We start from the raw sequence: 16595 nt of genomic DNA, 5'->3' as shown, positions 1-16595 counted from the left end.
GCCTGTACTGTGCTATACTGTTTTATGTTCTATGTATGCTGTGACCATTCCTGTCCCTCTCTGACTATCATTATCAAAACAGTTGGCCTGCAAGCTACTGTATCCATTTGCTTTCCAAGTCTACATCATTCCCCTGCTGAATCCTCCCACGTTCTAATAGTTTAATGCTCACTCTGCTGTCCTTGCTGTTTAGCTCGCCAGGCACTGATCCCAGTACAGTTGAAGTAAAGCTAATCCCACTGAAAAACCTCTGTTCTACTTAAGAACTGGTGTCATGACTCACTCCTCTCATGCCATTCTTTTAGCTAAGCACTTTACTCCTTGGCTTTATTTGCCTTGTGCTCATTTTTATATGACTCAGATATTGCCTTGGATGTTCTCCCTTTTCAGTTTAGCCTATAGCTCATGTGATCACAACTCCAAAAGTTTTAAGGTAGCCATAAATAGGATTAAGTCAGGACCTTGCAATAAAGTACTAAATTAGGGGAAGGCAAATTACATCAGTATTAATCACGAGGTAGTGATTGTTAATTGGGGAGAATTATTATCGGGCAAGTCCATGTTTGACGTGGTAGTTGCTTGAAGATCTACTGATTTGAGTTCAGGACTGGCATGTTCCACTAAGGAGGAAGGGCAAGGATGGCAAGGTAAAGGACCCGTGGATAATAAGGGGGGGGGTTGTGAATTTGGTGAAAAGGGAAAAAGAAGCACGTAAGGTTTGAGAAGCTGAAATTGGACAGGGCACCTAAGGAATACAAAGAAAGCAAGAAAGAACTCAAGCAGGGAATTTAAGGGAACAAGGAGTGCCCTTGAAATGAAATGACCTTGGCAAGTAGGGTTAAGGAGAATCCCAAGGCATTCTATACATGCACTAAAAAACAAGAGAATAACTAGGAAGAAGGTTCAAGGATAAGGGAGGGAACGTGTGGTTGGAGGCAGAGGATGTGAGTGAGATCCTAAATGAGGACTTCTTCACATTAGTATTAACCCAGGAGAAGGATATGGAGATAGTGAGATTAGTGTGGAGCATGCTAATGTGCTAGAGCATTTTAAGATCAAGAAGGTAGTGGTGTTGGATCTCTCGAAGAGCATTATGGTGGATACGTTCCCAGGGCCAGAAAATATTTAACCCAGGTTATTGAGAAAGGCAAGAGAGGAGATTGCTGGGACCTTATTTGTATCTTCGCTAGTCATTGGAGGGGTCTTGGAGGACTGGTGAGTAGCTACTGTTGTTCCTGTGTTCAAGAAGGAAAATAGGGATAATCCAAAAAACTAGACTGCTGATTCTCACATCAGATATTGGGAACCTATTGGAGAGAATTCATCGGAATAGGATTTACGCCTGTTTGGAGGAACATAGTCCACTTGGGACAATCAGGTTGGCTCTGTGCAGGATAGATCATATCTTACTAATGTTATTGAATTTTTTGAGGAAGTGATTAACATGATTGATGAAGGTAGGACAATGGATGTCATCTTTATGGATTTTAGTATTTTTGGAAAGTTAAAATCCCCTACCATTGCCAGCCTATTCTTACAGACAACTGAAATTGCCTTTCAAATTTGTTTCTCCATTTCTTATTGACTGACTCAATTTTCCTACTGAAATCCCCATGAGCTGATCATCCCTTTCTTATTTCTCAGTTTCACCCAAATAACCTCCCTGGAAGTATTTGCAGGAATATCCTCCCTAAGTATAGCTGTAATGTTATTGCTTATATAAAAAAATCACCACTCCACTTTCTCTCATGACTCCCTTTCAATCATCGAGTCATAGAGATGTACAGCATGGAAACAGTCCCCTCGGTCCAACCCGTCCATGCCGACCAGATATCTCAACCCAATCTAGTCCCACCTTCCAGTACCTGGCCCATATCCCTCCAAACCCTTCCTATTCGTATACCCATCCAAATGCCTCTTAAATGTTGCAATTGTACCAGCCTCCACCACTTCCTCTGGCAGTTCATTCCATACAAGTTCCACCCTCTGCGTGAAAAAGTTGCCCTGTAGGTCTCTTTTATATCTTTCCCCTCACCCTAAACCTATGCCCTCTAGTTCTGGACTCCCTGACCCCAGGGAAAAGACTTTGCCTATATATCCTATCCATGCCCCTCATAATTTTGTAAACCTCTATAAGGTCACCCCTCAGCCTCTGATGCTCCAGGGAAATTGGACCCAGCCTGTTCAGCCTCTCCCTATAGTTCAAATCCTCCAACCCTGGCAACATCTTTGTAAATCTTTTCTGAACCCTTTCAAGTTTCACAACATCTTTCCGATAGTAAGGAGACCAGAATTGCCTAACCAATGTCCTGTACAGCCGCAACATGACCTCCCAACTCCTGTACTTAATACTCTGACCAATAAAAGAAAGTTTACCAAACGCCTTCATCACTATCCTATCTACCTGCGACTCTACTTTCAAGGAGCTATGAACCTGCACTCCAAGGTCTCTTTGTTCAGCAGCACTCCCTAGGACCTTATTATTAAGTGTATAAGTCCTGCTAAGATTTGCTTTCCCAAAATGCAGCACCTCTCATTTATCTGAATTAAACTCCATCTGCCACTTCTCAGCCCATTGGCCCATCTGGTCAAGATCCTGTTGCAATCTGAGGTAATCCTCTTCGCTGTCCTCTACACCTCCAATTTACGTGTCATCTGCAAACTTACTAACTGTACCTGTTATGCTCGCATCCAAATCATTTATGTAAATGACAAAAAGTAGAGGACCCAGCACCGTTCCTTGTGGCACTCCACTGGTCACTGACCTCCAGTCTGAAAAACAACCCTCTACCACCACTCTGTCGTCTACCTTTGAGCCAGTTCTGCATCCAAATAGCTAGTTCTCCCTGTATTCTGTGACATCTAACCTTGCTAATCAGTCTCCCATGGGGAACCTTATCAAAAGCTTTTCTAACGTCCATATAGATCACATCTACCGCTCTGCCCTCATCAGTCCTCTTTGTTACTTCTTCAAAAAACTCAATCAAGTTTGTGAGACATGATTTCCCACGCACAAAGCCATGTTGACTATCCCTAATCAGTCCTTGCCTTTCCAAATGCATGTACATCCTGTCCTTCAGGATTCCCTCCAACAACTTGCCCACCACCGAGGTCAGGCTCACTGGTCTATAGTTCCCTGGCTTGTCCTTACCAGCCGTCTTAAACATCCTTCCTATCACATTTGTACTCTGGAACATTAAGCTGCCAGTCCTTTCCATCCCTGAGCCATGTCTCTGTAATTGCCATGATATCCCAGTTCCATGTTCCAAACCATGCCCCAAGTTCATCTGCTGTCCTTGTTTGACCTCTTGCATTGAAATAAATGCAGTTTAATTCATCAGTCATATCTCATTCTCTGCTTTGTTGCTGCCTATCCTGGTTGTTTGACTTGCTCCTTTTCACACCTGTACCAGTCTTATACTTGATAGAAGTGTATAAAATTATGAGATGCATAGATATGGTTACTGGTCAGAAACATTTCCCGAGAGTTGAAATGTCTCTTGATAGGAGGCATGTATTTAATCTGAGATGGGGTGGGGAAAGTTGAAAAGAAATGTGAACGACGTGTTTTTTCTTATACACAGTAGTAAGAGTCTGGAACACACTGCTGGGGTTGTGGTGGAGACAGATATGATGGGGTGTTGAAAGGGCTTTTAGATAAGTAAGTGAATGTGCAAGAGTTGGAGGGATACAAACCAAGAACAGGTGGAAGGGATTAGTTTAATTTGCTGTCATGTTCAACACAACATAATGCGGCCGAAGTGCCTGTTCCTGGACTTCTGTGTTCTTCAGAATCTTACAGCAGAGTTTATCAATCAATGTTATTAATGCCAGTGCAGATGACGATAACTGGATTCCTCCCATCTCCTCTTTCCTCTTTATCTCTAACAAGGTGTTCTTAAACTTTGCACAACAGGCAACCTGGTGCCTGTCAGCACAGCTTCTGGAATTCATACATAAAGAGAACTGTAACTATCCCTTTAATTATACTCTCCCCTAGCACTGCTATGTTACTGTTTCTTTCCCCAACTTAAATAGCTTCCTGTACTATAGTACTATCATCAATCCACTCATCCTTCCTGTAATTCTCATTTCCATCCGTACAGCTTGCAAGACCTTGTGACTGTTGAACAGTTACGTAGACTCAGGTCCCTCAAGATCTTCTATTCCAATCTCTCTCTAGATTTGCACTCTCCTACTATTGATGACAGACCAAGCTTGAATTCCCTAAGCTAAGGGGTGTGATTGCTTCCTCGAGCATCATCCCTGATGTAATGCAGGTGCCTGCAGCTTGGATTCATACTCCTCAACTCTGATCTGAATTTGCTTGGACTGTCCACATTTGTTACAGATGTGTTCTTCATGAATCATATTGGTGTTTGGTAGCAACCACAGTTGTAACTGCAATAACAATCCACGGTGCTATCAATATCTTACTTTTTTGACGTTTTTATTGAAATGCTTCTAGGATCCCTATTTGTCCCCACTCTTAATATTTCCTTTGTGCACTTGTATCAATTTTCTGCCTAACGGTATTTTTAAGAAAAAGAGTAAAGAAAGACTAAAAACCGAAATGCAAACTTCAATCTACTTTGTTTTTGGCAAAAGCGAACAAGCATTCTTCCTTTCACAACTAAACTGGACATTCTCAACTCTGTTAGTGTCTTGTATGACACACTCAAATGTTAAGACATTCTAAATTGGCCACTTATATGTGCTCCCAAACAAAAGACTTGTCTCTGTCCTTTAATAAGGATTCAGTTTTAGCCGTTCCTAATTAAGCTGGTCATACAAATCCTTGAAAATAAACTTGTTCAAAGATCGCATCTACAGAATTTGGTGTGAATGCCAGTTGAAGATTAAAAGCTAAATTACACATTAGGTTTTCACAACTTTGGCGTTTGGACACTTTCTTACCTGCAAATGCACGCTCTCAGTCCCCAATGGAGGTCTGCAGGATCAACCAGTCAGTAATAGTCACTGGGTAACTGTTCTTACTTTGTGGCTAATTTATGTATAATGGATGAGGAAATGGAAAACTGTATACTAATGAGGTGAAATTGACTAATTGTGACATGTTATTGCATACAAAGTGACCATCTGCCAGTCACAGTAAGAATGTCATCACAACGTTCAGGACTTCTTTGGAAAGAGGATGTTTTGCCCTTGACTTAAAGAGCTCCTTGTTGGCCATCTTATGATTTTCCCAACTTTCTTGAAATGTTTGGCATCATTCAAGATGCTGCATAGATTTTGCCCATTCATTCCCTCCGACAATACCAAGGACTTGAATTGTGGATCAGTTGCAAGATTACTGTAGAGATTCACCAATGCTTCTTTGTAGCACTGTTCAAAACCACAACCACTTCCCATCTAGAAAGTCAGGACTACTGGTACTTGGGAAAACTATTGCATGCAGGTTCCACCCCAAGACATTAATTTCTGATTAGTAAATACATCCCTATTTTGTAGTGATTGTAACAAAGTACGCCAACTGGACATCATAGAATAGGACTTTCCTGTTTGAGGCTTTTAATCTGATCCAGTCCAGGAGATCTGACTGACATTTAAAAAGTGCGAGTATCAGAGTTACTCGTGATTGGCTGTCAGTGAGGCAATACCATAATCAAGGACCATTCATGTGTAAATGAAGAGTGACTTTGTGATAGGATACCAGCATCTATGAAGTTTTTTCAATGGGAGAGTTATCTCAATGAAAACAAGAGTCAACCACTATCCTGAAGAAACTTTGTTTTGGACCAGGCAAGACCCCTTCAAAGCATTTTCAAGAAAGCAGCCCGAACTTTCTAGTTGTTTTAAGCAGGTGAAAACTATGTTCCAGGAGTAATGCAGCTGGCCCAACCACTTTTTGTTTCAAACAAAATAGAATTTATTTATACACGAACAAAAGAGAACCAAATTTAGAATAACATAACTATTTGAAAACCCAACTGACATGAAAACACAACTTAACAAAGAGTTATTCCAAATACCTGCAACATCCTACAAACATCCTTTGGCAAAAAGGTAACTTCAAACATTACCGGAGAGAGATTGCAGAGAGAGAGTATCATCATGGAGCTGTTTCTTTGGGTCCAGCACCCTCAAACACTGACTGCTTGTTAAAACCAAACACTTTATTGGGAGAACTGGCCACTCCTCTTTCATTATAGGAGTATTTTTAAAGAAGGACTTTAAAAGCATTCTCTTGTAGATATTTCCAGACATATCAGAACCTCTGCCTTTACGACCCCTTTAGGGGAAAAACACCAGTGACAACAAAACCTTGTTAAAGGACAGCAAATGACTTTTGTTCATGAAAGTCATTGTTGTGTAAGGGTAAGCATTTCTTTCTCCATCCCTCTGGGAAGCTTGGTGGATTTGACCATGCAGTTTAGAACTCTGCCCAGTTTGTGGAAAGAATGTACTGTTTTTCCAGGGAAACTAATGCAATGAGTAATTCTTTTGAGTTGTGGTGGTGCAGCTTGTCATTTGCATCCTAACTTTCCCTAACGCCACAGATGCTAAAACCTTTCAAACATTGACTGACATAACTAAGGTATACTATGACTCCAAAACTCCTCTAATTTTGGGACACTTCTCGAATTGCCAAGTAAAATTGATAACCAGGGGAATCTGAATCGAGATTTCTGAATATTGTGTGCAATTGTTGGAATATTGCGTGCAGTTCTGGTCTCCTTCCTATCGGAAAGATGTTGTGAAACTTGAAAGGGTTCAGAAAAGATTTACAAGGATGTTTGCCAGGGTTGGAGGATCTGAGCTACAGGGAGAGGCTGAACAGGCTGGGGCTGTTTTCCCTGGAGCGTCGGAGGCTGAGGGGTGACCTTATAGAGGTTTACAAAATTATGAGGGGCACGGATAGGATAAAAAGACAAAGTCTTTTCCCTGGGTTGGGGAGTCCAGAACTAGAGGACATAGGTTTAGGGTGAGAGGGGAAAGATATAAAAGAGACCTAAGGGGCAACACAGAGGGTTGTATGTGTATGGAATGAGCTGCCAGAGGATGTGGTGGAGGATGGTACAATTGCAACATTTAAGAGACATTTGGATGGGTATATGAATAGGAAGGGTTTGGAGGGATATGGGCCAGGTGCTGGCAGGTGGGACTAGATTGTGTTGGGATATCTGGTCGGCATGGATGGGTTGGACTGAAGGGTCTGTTTCTATGCTGTACATCTCTATGCCTAAGTTAAGATGACTGGCAGAATATGTGATTTTGGGTTAACCCTTGGACATGCTGAGACGCCATCTGGATTAATGATGTAACTATGCAAAGATGCCTGCTTGCGGAAGCCCAGCTGGACTTCAAACAGGTGCTACTGCTTTTATCATTTGAAAATACAGCAAGTGGAGCATACGAGTTGCAGGCTATTCTGATGGAAGTGGACTTGCTCACCTGTCCGACTAAGCTCAGAGAACACACTTGAGTGCTGACATTTTCATCACATCACTTGGCATATCCTGGTCAGAGGGATTCTAGGTCCGCCCACAGCAAAACCCTAAAACAAAGCCAAGCCTCAGCCAAATGGTTAAAATGCCCTTCAGAATCCTGGCAGGTAAGCTTGTGCATTCTTGAGACAGCAGAAGAATCTGTCTGGACCTAAATTGAGTAAGAAAACTTGTAGGCCAGTATCCATGAGAGTTTGTATCCTGGAAGACGCTGGTACAATTGCAACATTTAAGAGGCATTTAGATAGGTATATGAATAGGAAGGGTTTGGAGGGACATGGGCCAGGTGCTGGCAGGTGGGACTAGCTTGGGTTGGGATATCTGGTCGGCATGGATGGGTTGGACCAAAGGGTCTGTTTCCATGCTGTACATCTCTATGACTCTTAAATCCACATACATCTGGTTTAACATATAATTTGCTTTTACAAAATCAAAATCAAGCTAAATGTCTAGTTAAGTAGTCATCTGAATCTAATGGAAGTTGATAACAGTACAACTATATCATTGACTGCTGAACCAGTTTTAAATATTTCAGTGAACTCCAGCTTTAACTTCGTGAAAGACCTCAGGTAGCCTGAGAACCTATACTGGGGAGCCTTTACTAATTAAAGCTACAACTTCGGTTCTGGTCTCTTATGAAAATCAGCTGGTTCACTTACCAGTAATTGTAGTAAAAGGTTTCAACCAATCTTAATGGAGCAAAATTGGTTGTGAAAAATTCACCTAGTTTGTATTAACATTTTTCAATTCGAAAATGACTGCTTGAGTGAAGTCCTAATTAAATACCCGGAAGGCTTCCAGGAAGGCCTACCGACTATCAGAGGATTCATGGCCACCTTGCATGTTGACCAGGAAACAATTCTGCAAGACCTGTCTTGTCTTATTTGGCCTAAGAGGCAATAATAAAGACGAAAGTCCAAAGGCTGGAAAGTGAAGGAATCATCAAACCAGTCCAATATGCAGAATGGGCTGCACTGTTGGTACTGACTTTAAAGGTCATTGGGTCATTTCCCTTTTAAGGGGATTTTGCAGCTGAATAAATACTCAATTTCTTGAGTAGAAGATTTATATGCAAAGCTGGCAGGAGGGCTATCCTTCATTGCTTCTCAAAAGGTTTAGACCAGGATTCCCAGAAGCATACTGCAGTTAACACCATAAAAGTTTCTACCAATATACGAAAGTGCCATTTGGGATAATGTCAGCTGTTCAATTTTTCAGTGGATGATGGAGAACATTTTGCCATTTACCTCGATGATGTCCTGACAACAGGGAAAGCTAATAAGGAACACTTGGAGAACTTGGATATAGTTATAAGTCATTTATCCAAGGGAGGTGTGTGCCTAAGAAAGGAAAAATGTGTGTTTCAGTCCTCCCCAAGTGGTGTACTTGGGCTAAAGACTTGACAAGACCTGGTTACATTTGTTAGAAGATAAAGTGACGATGATCAAAGATTCCCCAGCTTCTTTACCTGTCCAAGAGCTTAGATTACGTTTGGGCTTGCAAATTATGGCAAAAGCATATATTAACTGGTATATATCGTGAGATCATTGATCAACTCCGATGAAAGAGTCAGCTTTGGAGCTGGTCTCATTGTCAAGCTGTAACTTTCAATGAAGTTAAAAACAAAATAGCTATCATTCTGTAAGGTGTTGGCACATTATGATCATAAAAAGATGTGGTATTGATGTATGATGCCTCCCTGTATGACATTGGAGTGATGTTAGCTCATAGGTGGCTCAAAGGAGAGGAGCGTCTAATAGCTTATGCATTCAGGACTTTGCCTGATGCAGAGTGGAAATACTCCCAGACAGACAAAAATGGATTGGCAATCATATGGAGTCAGGAAGTTCCACCAATACCTTAATAGATGAAAATTTGTGATAATCACCTCAATTTGATATGTTGTGGGCTTTAGTATTAAGTGCTTGTAATTATAAGTTTAAACGGCATCTGGGAGGCCAAGTAGTGAATGTGGATGCATTGAGTCGCCTTCGATTAGCACATAAGTCAACAGTAATACACCAATGGAAAAGTGTGCAACAATGTTAAAACTTTCTGGACATGCTCCCAGTCACTGCTATCAATATCAATCTTTGGACAAAGAAAGATCCAATCCCAGACAAACTGTAACAAGTGGTATTGATGGGTGAAGGCAAAAGGCCATCGCAGCTATAATGGAAACTCTTTCAGACAATAGAGGACAGCGCATTGTTATTGTGAGCAAGAGTGATTATCCTGCATAAAGGTCATGTCAAATTGTGGCTGAGCTTCAACAGGGCCATCCAGAGGTCTCCAAAATGTAAATGTTGAGAGGTTATGTCTGGTGGCCAGGTTTGTGTGCAGATATAGCCCCGTTGGTCAGACAATGACCAGAGTGTCAACAAAGACAAAAACTACCACCAGCAACTCTCACACATCCATGGAATTGGTTGGGTAGACCTTGGACTCAGTTGCACATCGACTGAGGTCCTTCCATGGGTTTAATGTTCTTAGTCATTGTAGAAGGCAACAAAAAGTGGATGGACATACATAGGGTCCATTCATCAAATACTGGTATGACAGTAGAAAAGCTGCACACATCTGTTTCAATATTTGGAGTCTTGGAAGTGTTGTCTCCGATAACAGGCCATTGTTTACCAGCAAGGGATTGGGTTTTTTGTTAATTGAATGGGATTCAGCATAAAGATGTGCAGGTCAGGTAAATTGGCCATGCTAAATTGCCCATAGTGTTAGGTGCATTAGTCAGATGGGAATGAGTGGGTTACTCTTCAGAGGGTCGGTGTGGCATTGTTGGGCCGAAGAGTCTGTTTCCACACTGTAGGGAATCTAATCTAATCATAGGATAGTTCCGTACCACCCATCACCCAATGGCCTAGCAGAAAGATAAGTCCAAACTTTGAAGGTAGATTTGAATAAACAGCCAACAATCTCATGAGAAACCAAGCTGTCACTTCAGTTTGACTGTGGGGATCATCGTGCATGCACCTACAGGAATAGCACCAGTAGTGTTGCTGATGAATGGAAGACCCTCCACCAGCTTAAGTCTAATCTTCCTGGAAGTGGTGAGAGGGAGAGAATGGATTGTTGGGAGGGGGGAGTTGGTGTGGTGGAGTGGAAGCATTAGGAATTCCAATGCTGAAACCAAGACTCTGCCAAGTGAGAGAGAGACAGTTTGAGATGGGGATAGAGTTTCGTTTAAAAATTTCAAAATGGCCCGATGGGTACAAGGCATGGTCTGTGTGAGGTCAGGACTGGTGATGTAGAAAATTCTCACAGGTGTGAACCATATGAAGTTGCGAATTCTCAAACTGAGCAGGAAGAAAGATGTCCTGCTCCTCAACATTTGCAGATGTTGCTGAAACCCATGGATTTTCCCTCTTTTTCAAATGTTGAGACGTCTGAATCCGAGATGGACAGTGAAATTCTACCGAGGCACTCCTGGCACAAGAAGTGAGCTCTTGTGCGTTAAATACTGCCCATGTCAGCTGCTGAGAATTAGAAATCTGACCTGGCACTAAAATGATTCACGATGCTCTCCAAGCTAAAGTGCCAGACCATATCCATGGACTCAGATGGGGAGGATGTACAGTTTGTAACAAGGTCAGCCAGCTAAACATAATAGAATGAGTCCCCTCACCGGGGTTGTGTAATCTGGTCCTGTCCAGGAACCCTGGCTGACTTTTCAAAAGGATGAATGTTAGAGTTATTGACACTCTGGTGATTAACTCTGGGTGAGGCAGGATTGTAATCAATGACTGTTCCTGTGTAAATAAAGGGTGATTTGGTGACTGTTATTACAAAGTTAATCTCTAAAATGGGGGAAGAGTGTGTGGTCCCTTTTAAAAGATGAATTTTGTTTCATTGCTTAGTCATTTGAAAAAAAAACAATGTCTGCATAACAGTTTCAAGTCCAGGTACGGAAAGCACCCAATGGAAACGTTTCTGAAGTAACAGTCAAGTTATTTCAAATTTAGCCAATCCAAGCCCCTAGATACAAAAAAACCTATCAAACTTAAATCTGATAGTGTTGACAACCGTGAACCAATCCGTTTGTAAAGGAATTAATAGGTCATCAGGGTATAAAGATGAGGGCAATTTGGAAAATCGGAGAGAGCAAACTGCGAAGAGTTAAGAGCCATCTGCTCTCAAGAGAAATTAGCTCTCACAGTCATTTACGTATTAGAGAATGCATAATCTAAATAACATCGCTACCAATGTCAAAAAAGACATTTCGGAGTGAGGAAAACAACTGAGAAAACTTTTCGGACAGAGGAAGACAGCGGAGAAGACACAGACAGTTCCAGAAGACGTGTAACCTTCGCTGCAATTTCGAGAGACTAAGTTCTGTTGTTTTGATATATGTGGGACTTATATTTTGTTGAAACAGCGTACCATTAGAACTTTGTTAAGGAATAGTTAGTAGTTACAGGGGAATTGTTTGATTTGTTTGTGGTTCTGTTAATTTGTTCATTGTTGGAGTTACATAAATAAATCGTTACTTTGTGATTATAGTGAGTGAAAGGACTTGATTTCGTTTAACAACTCCTTTATAACAGATTGCGGGTGTGAGTGAGAGGTTATACTCCTTATCGCACTTAACAGGTTATGAGGTAAGGCGACATCCTCTCTGGGTGTTTCAATTTTAATTGTCAGAGGTATGTCGACCTCTCCTTCATAATATAGGATAATATAGGCCTCTGCGGAATTATTTTATGTTCTTTGTCTGTAACTGTGTCAACATTCCTCCTTAGCATTGTATTTGTACCTACTGCAAACAGACCACTATAGTTCAAAATGGCATCTCATCACTAGTTCAAAGACAATTATGGATGAGCAATAAATACTGGTCCACTCGCTGAATCCCACATTCCCTCAATTAATTTAAAAAAAAAACAATTTTGTCCAGAATATGGAATCCTGCACTTTTGTGACCATACAATCTCAACTGGTTATGAATCATCAAGGAAATTCAGTCAGCACAGAAGATGGATACAAGCTGAGTTTAGGTACTGGAATATTGTTTTAACGTTTGGCTGGTATATGGTCTTGCAAACCGTACTTGGAACAAAGTTCATACTTTTGCACTGATCGACAATGAAAGAGAAATTTTGTCTAGAGTCTTGCGCTTACGCTACAAGCATTTGTATGGCACTGAATGTCAGCCCAGAGCCTGAAATCTCATTTGATGGCCATCGACCTCTAAAGCCTTAGAAGAAAGACTTTATATTTCATTACTTGTTGCAGTCATATTCAAGACCATACATAAGCACTGACAGTATTTTCATTCTCATCCGGACTGTGAATGGATTTTTTTTGCCGTCAGAGATCGAGATTTCTGATTGCAGTTGACTATTACCCATCATGGATTAAGAACAAACATAATACCATAAGACATAGGAGCGGAAGTAAGGCCATTCGGCCCATCGAGTCCACTCCGCCATTCAATCATGGCTGATGGGCATTTCAACTCCACTTACCCGCATTCTCCCCGTAGCCCTTAATTCCTTGTGACATCAAGAACAGTTGCATAGTCAACCTCAGCTGCAGTTACAAATCACAGAGATCTTTCACAAACACACTTTCCAGACTGAGTCATCTTGGATATTTGACTGCGGCTCATGAACAACTGCTTTAAATGCTTTGCAAAGGTCCATGGCTTCATTCAAATCACTAATGCATCCAGATACCTAGTGGCTGATGGGGGAGGTCAAGAAAGATGTCTGAGCTATGAAGTCGGTTGAGCAAGAGTAATGATGTTTACTTATCCTTACTAAGCTAGCTCTTTGCAGCACTACATGATCATTAGCTTCATTAGAACGTCTTTTGGATTGTAAACAATGCACCACAGGCTATCCTGCATAGCCTTCAGATGTGCCTCAATTTAGTGGCAGAGAAAGAAGACCACTACTCTGCATAATAATCCACAATCTACAACATTCATCGTAAAACATAGGATTGACTGGAACCCCTGACAGAAGAGTCAGTATAGATCCATGACCTTAGTCATAAAGGCCAGATTTTGGGTTGCACCATTTGCTGTCCACCTTCCCATGTAGAAATAGACCATAATGTTTTCAAGATAAACATGTTGGCATGAGCACTCACACTAGAAAGACCTTTAGGATCTTGGCTTATAATTAGGCTCCCAGCCAGACCACAGCAGAGTTAAATGTCCCTCTGCCAGGTGGCAAAATCCTGTGCCACCACCAGTGGAATTGAGAACACATTCAGGTTGAGTTGCCAAACCACTGCAATATCTGTTACCTTGTGGATAGCTGAAGAGACTCTTGGGAGTTGGTTACAGGTTAATGAGTAGAAACGTTAGTAGGCAAGTTGTTAATCTAGTAAGGGGTTAGGCAAGTGATTGCTGTTAATTAATTAACTGACTGTAGATATAAAGAGGAAGCAGAGTGGCCCTCTTGTGAACTAGTGTTTCTAACCCTGGACCTGGAGGCCTGAGTGCAAGCATCTCCCACTCCACATGTGTGCCTTATTATCTCTGAATATGTTGATTAGAAAATATCTATAAATGGAAACAGTTTGGCTGGTGCGTGAAAAGATCTATAAATCAGTAAGTGGGATCTTGTGTTGTCATGTTAAGATCCTTATGTCTGAGCCAGAGACCTGGGTTCAAGTCCCAACCACTCCAGGGGTGTGTCATACATTTCTGAACAGTTTGATTAGAAACAATTTAATATTTATTTAATATTGTGTTTGATTGTGTTAATAATAAGGTCAACAGTCTTGCTGAAAACATTCACATTATGGCTTTCAACAGGGATAAACTGTCCTTTGAATTTTTGACAACTTTGTCTAAGCAGTTTGAAACCAGTCATGATATTGGGAAGATTTTGTTGATGCATCTTATGCAACTGCTACAAAGAGGCAAGGATGAACTTGCCAAGCAGAAAATTGAAGACATTATAGCAGGTAGGGGATGATAAAGTTGCTTAGGCCACTATCTTATTGTGATACTTGGTTTTGTTATTTATTGCTGAAATGCCTGGTTATCATGAAGGGCAGAAAATGTGTTGCTGGAAAAGCGCAGCAGGTCAGGCAGCATCCAAGGAACAGGAGAATCGACGTTTCGGGCATAAGCCCTTCTCCTGTTCCTTGGATGCTGCCTGACCTGCGCTTTTCCAGCAACACATTTTCAGCTCTGATCTCCAGCATCTGCAGTCCTCACTTTCTCCTATCATGAAGGGCACTTGAGCTACTGTTCAGACTGACAAAATTAGTCCCATTTATTTGATTTTATAATTTATTATCAGGAAACCAGGCAAGTTCTATTTTCGCTAGTCCGGTATTGATTTATTGTCCCAATATTTTCTAGGATACTTAAGTCACAGGGTTATATTTTACTTTATAAAAGGACAGGCTCCGAATTTTCTAGTATTTAATTAGTCACATAGCATGGAAACAGACTCTTAAATCCAACTTGTCTGCACTGACCAAACATCTCAATATGACCTACTCCCATTTGTAAGCATTTGGTCAATATCCCTCTAAACCCTTTCTAATCATATACACATTAATGTTGTAATTGTACCTGCCTCCACCATTTTCAAAAATGAGATAATGAGAATCCGGAGGCAGTATGTTCCTATGAGTGTGAAGAGCACTCATAGGTGTAGGGAATGATAGATGACCAGAGAAATTGAGGCACTGATCCAAAAGAAAGGAGGCATATGGCACATTAAATCACCTGGGATCGAGTGAAACCCTGCAGGAGATATATACTTGAGAGAAAGCAGGAGGACTAAAAGGGGACATGATATAACTTTAGCAAATGGGGTTAAGGAGAATTCAAAGAGATTCTACAAGTACATTAGGGGCAAAAAAGTTAAGGTGGGATAGAACAGGGCACCTTAGAAATCAACAAGGCCATCTTTATGTGGAACCGCACGAGATGGATGAGATGCTAAATCAGTATTTCACATTCATATTTACTGTGGATCAGGACATAGAAGGTGGAGAATTTGGAGAAACAAATAGTGATATCTTCTTATAACAGAGGAAAAGATGCTGAACATCTTAAAACACAAAGGTAACTAAATATTTTAGTTCAGGTATATCCTGAACTTTGTTGGAAGCTGGACAGTGATTACTTGATCCCTTGTTGAAATATTTGTATCATCAATAGCCAAAGGTGAGGTGCCGGAAGACTGAAGGATGGCTAATGTGCTATTATTTTGGCAAAGAAAAGCCAGGGAGCTGTAAACCGGTCAGCCTAACGTCAGTGGTAGGTAAATTATTGGGGGATTCTGAGGAGCACTATTTACATGCATTTGGAAAGGTAAGGACTGATTAGGATGGTCAACATGGCTTTGTGCGTGGAAAATTGTGTCTCGCTAACTTGATTGAGTCTTTTTGAAGAGGTGACAAAGAAAATTGATGAAGGCAGAGTGTGGATATTTCTGTATGGATTCAGCAAGGCATTTGATAAAGTTCCGCATGGTACACTGTTTAGCAAGGTTATATCACATGGAATTCAGAAAGATCTACCTGCATGGATACAAAATTGGCTTGAAGGTTCGAGACTGAGGGTTGTGGTGGAGAGCTATTTTTTGGACTGGAGGCTTTTGACCAGCCGTGTGCTACAGGGATCGCTGCTGGGTCTTCACTGCTTTATGTCACTTATATAAATGATTTAGATGTGAATATAGGTGGAATGGTTTAGTACGTTTGCATATGTGATCAAAATGGTGGCATAGTGGACAGTTAAGATCATTAACTTAGGATACATTGGAACCTTGATCCAGGTTGTGGAGTGGTAGATAGAATTTAATTTAGACAAATGTGAGGTGTTGCGTTTTGGTAAGGCAAATTAGGGCAGGACTATTAAACACTTAATAGTAAGGTCTGGCTGAGCTTTGCTGAATAAGGGGGCCTTGGGGTGCAGGTTCAGCGTTCCTTGAAGGTGGAGTCGCAGGTAGACAGGATAGTGAAGAAGGCATTTGGTATGCTTGCCTTTATTGGTCAGTGTATTGAGTATCAGAGTTGGTATGTTGTGTTGCAGCCATATAAGACATTGGTTAAGCCATTTTAGGAATTCTGCTTTCAATTCTGGTCTCCCTGCTATAGGAACAACATTGTCAAACTTGAAAGAGTGCAGGAAATATTTAC

The 16595-nt window shown here is 41.2% G+C and overlaps 1 protein-coding gene across 3 annotated transcripts in view; it reads left to right on the top strand.

The window, feature by feature from the left end:
- Positions 1-16595, top strand: part of tex11 (testis expressed 11) — a 236352-nt gene that overhangs the window by 54318 nt on the left and 165439 nt on the right. For all 3 annotated transcript variants that reach the window (XM_087992026.1, XM_087992025.1, XM_087992027.1), the window contains one exon: positions 14248-14399. In XM_087992026.1, the coding sequence (XP_087848152.1) occupies positions 14248-14399 (152 nt within the window). The remainder of the gene's footprint in view (positions 1-14247; positions 14400-16595) is intronic.

Source organism: Chiloscyllium plagiosum, unplaced genomic scaffold (assembly GCF_037043375.1).
Source record: "Chiloscyllium plagiosum isolate Xiang-an unplaced genomic scaffold, Cpla_swu_hap1 HiC_scaffold_11, whole genome shotgun sequence".
NCBI lineage: Eukaryota > Metazoa > Chordata > Chondrichthyes > Orectolobiformes > Hemiscylliidae > Chiloscyllium > Chiloscyllium plagiosum.
This window is presented reverse-complemented; position numbering and strand designations above follow the sequence as displayed.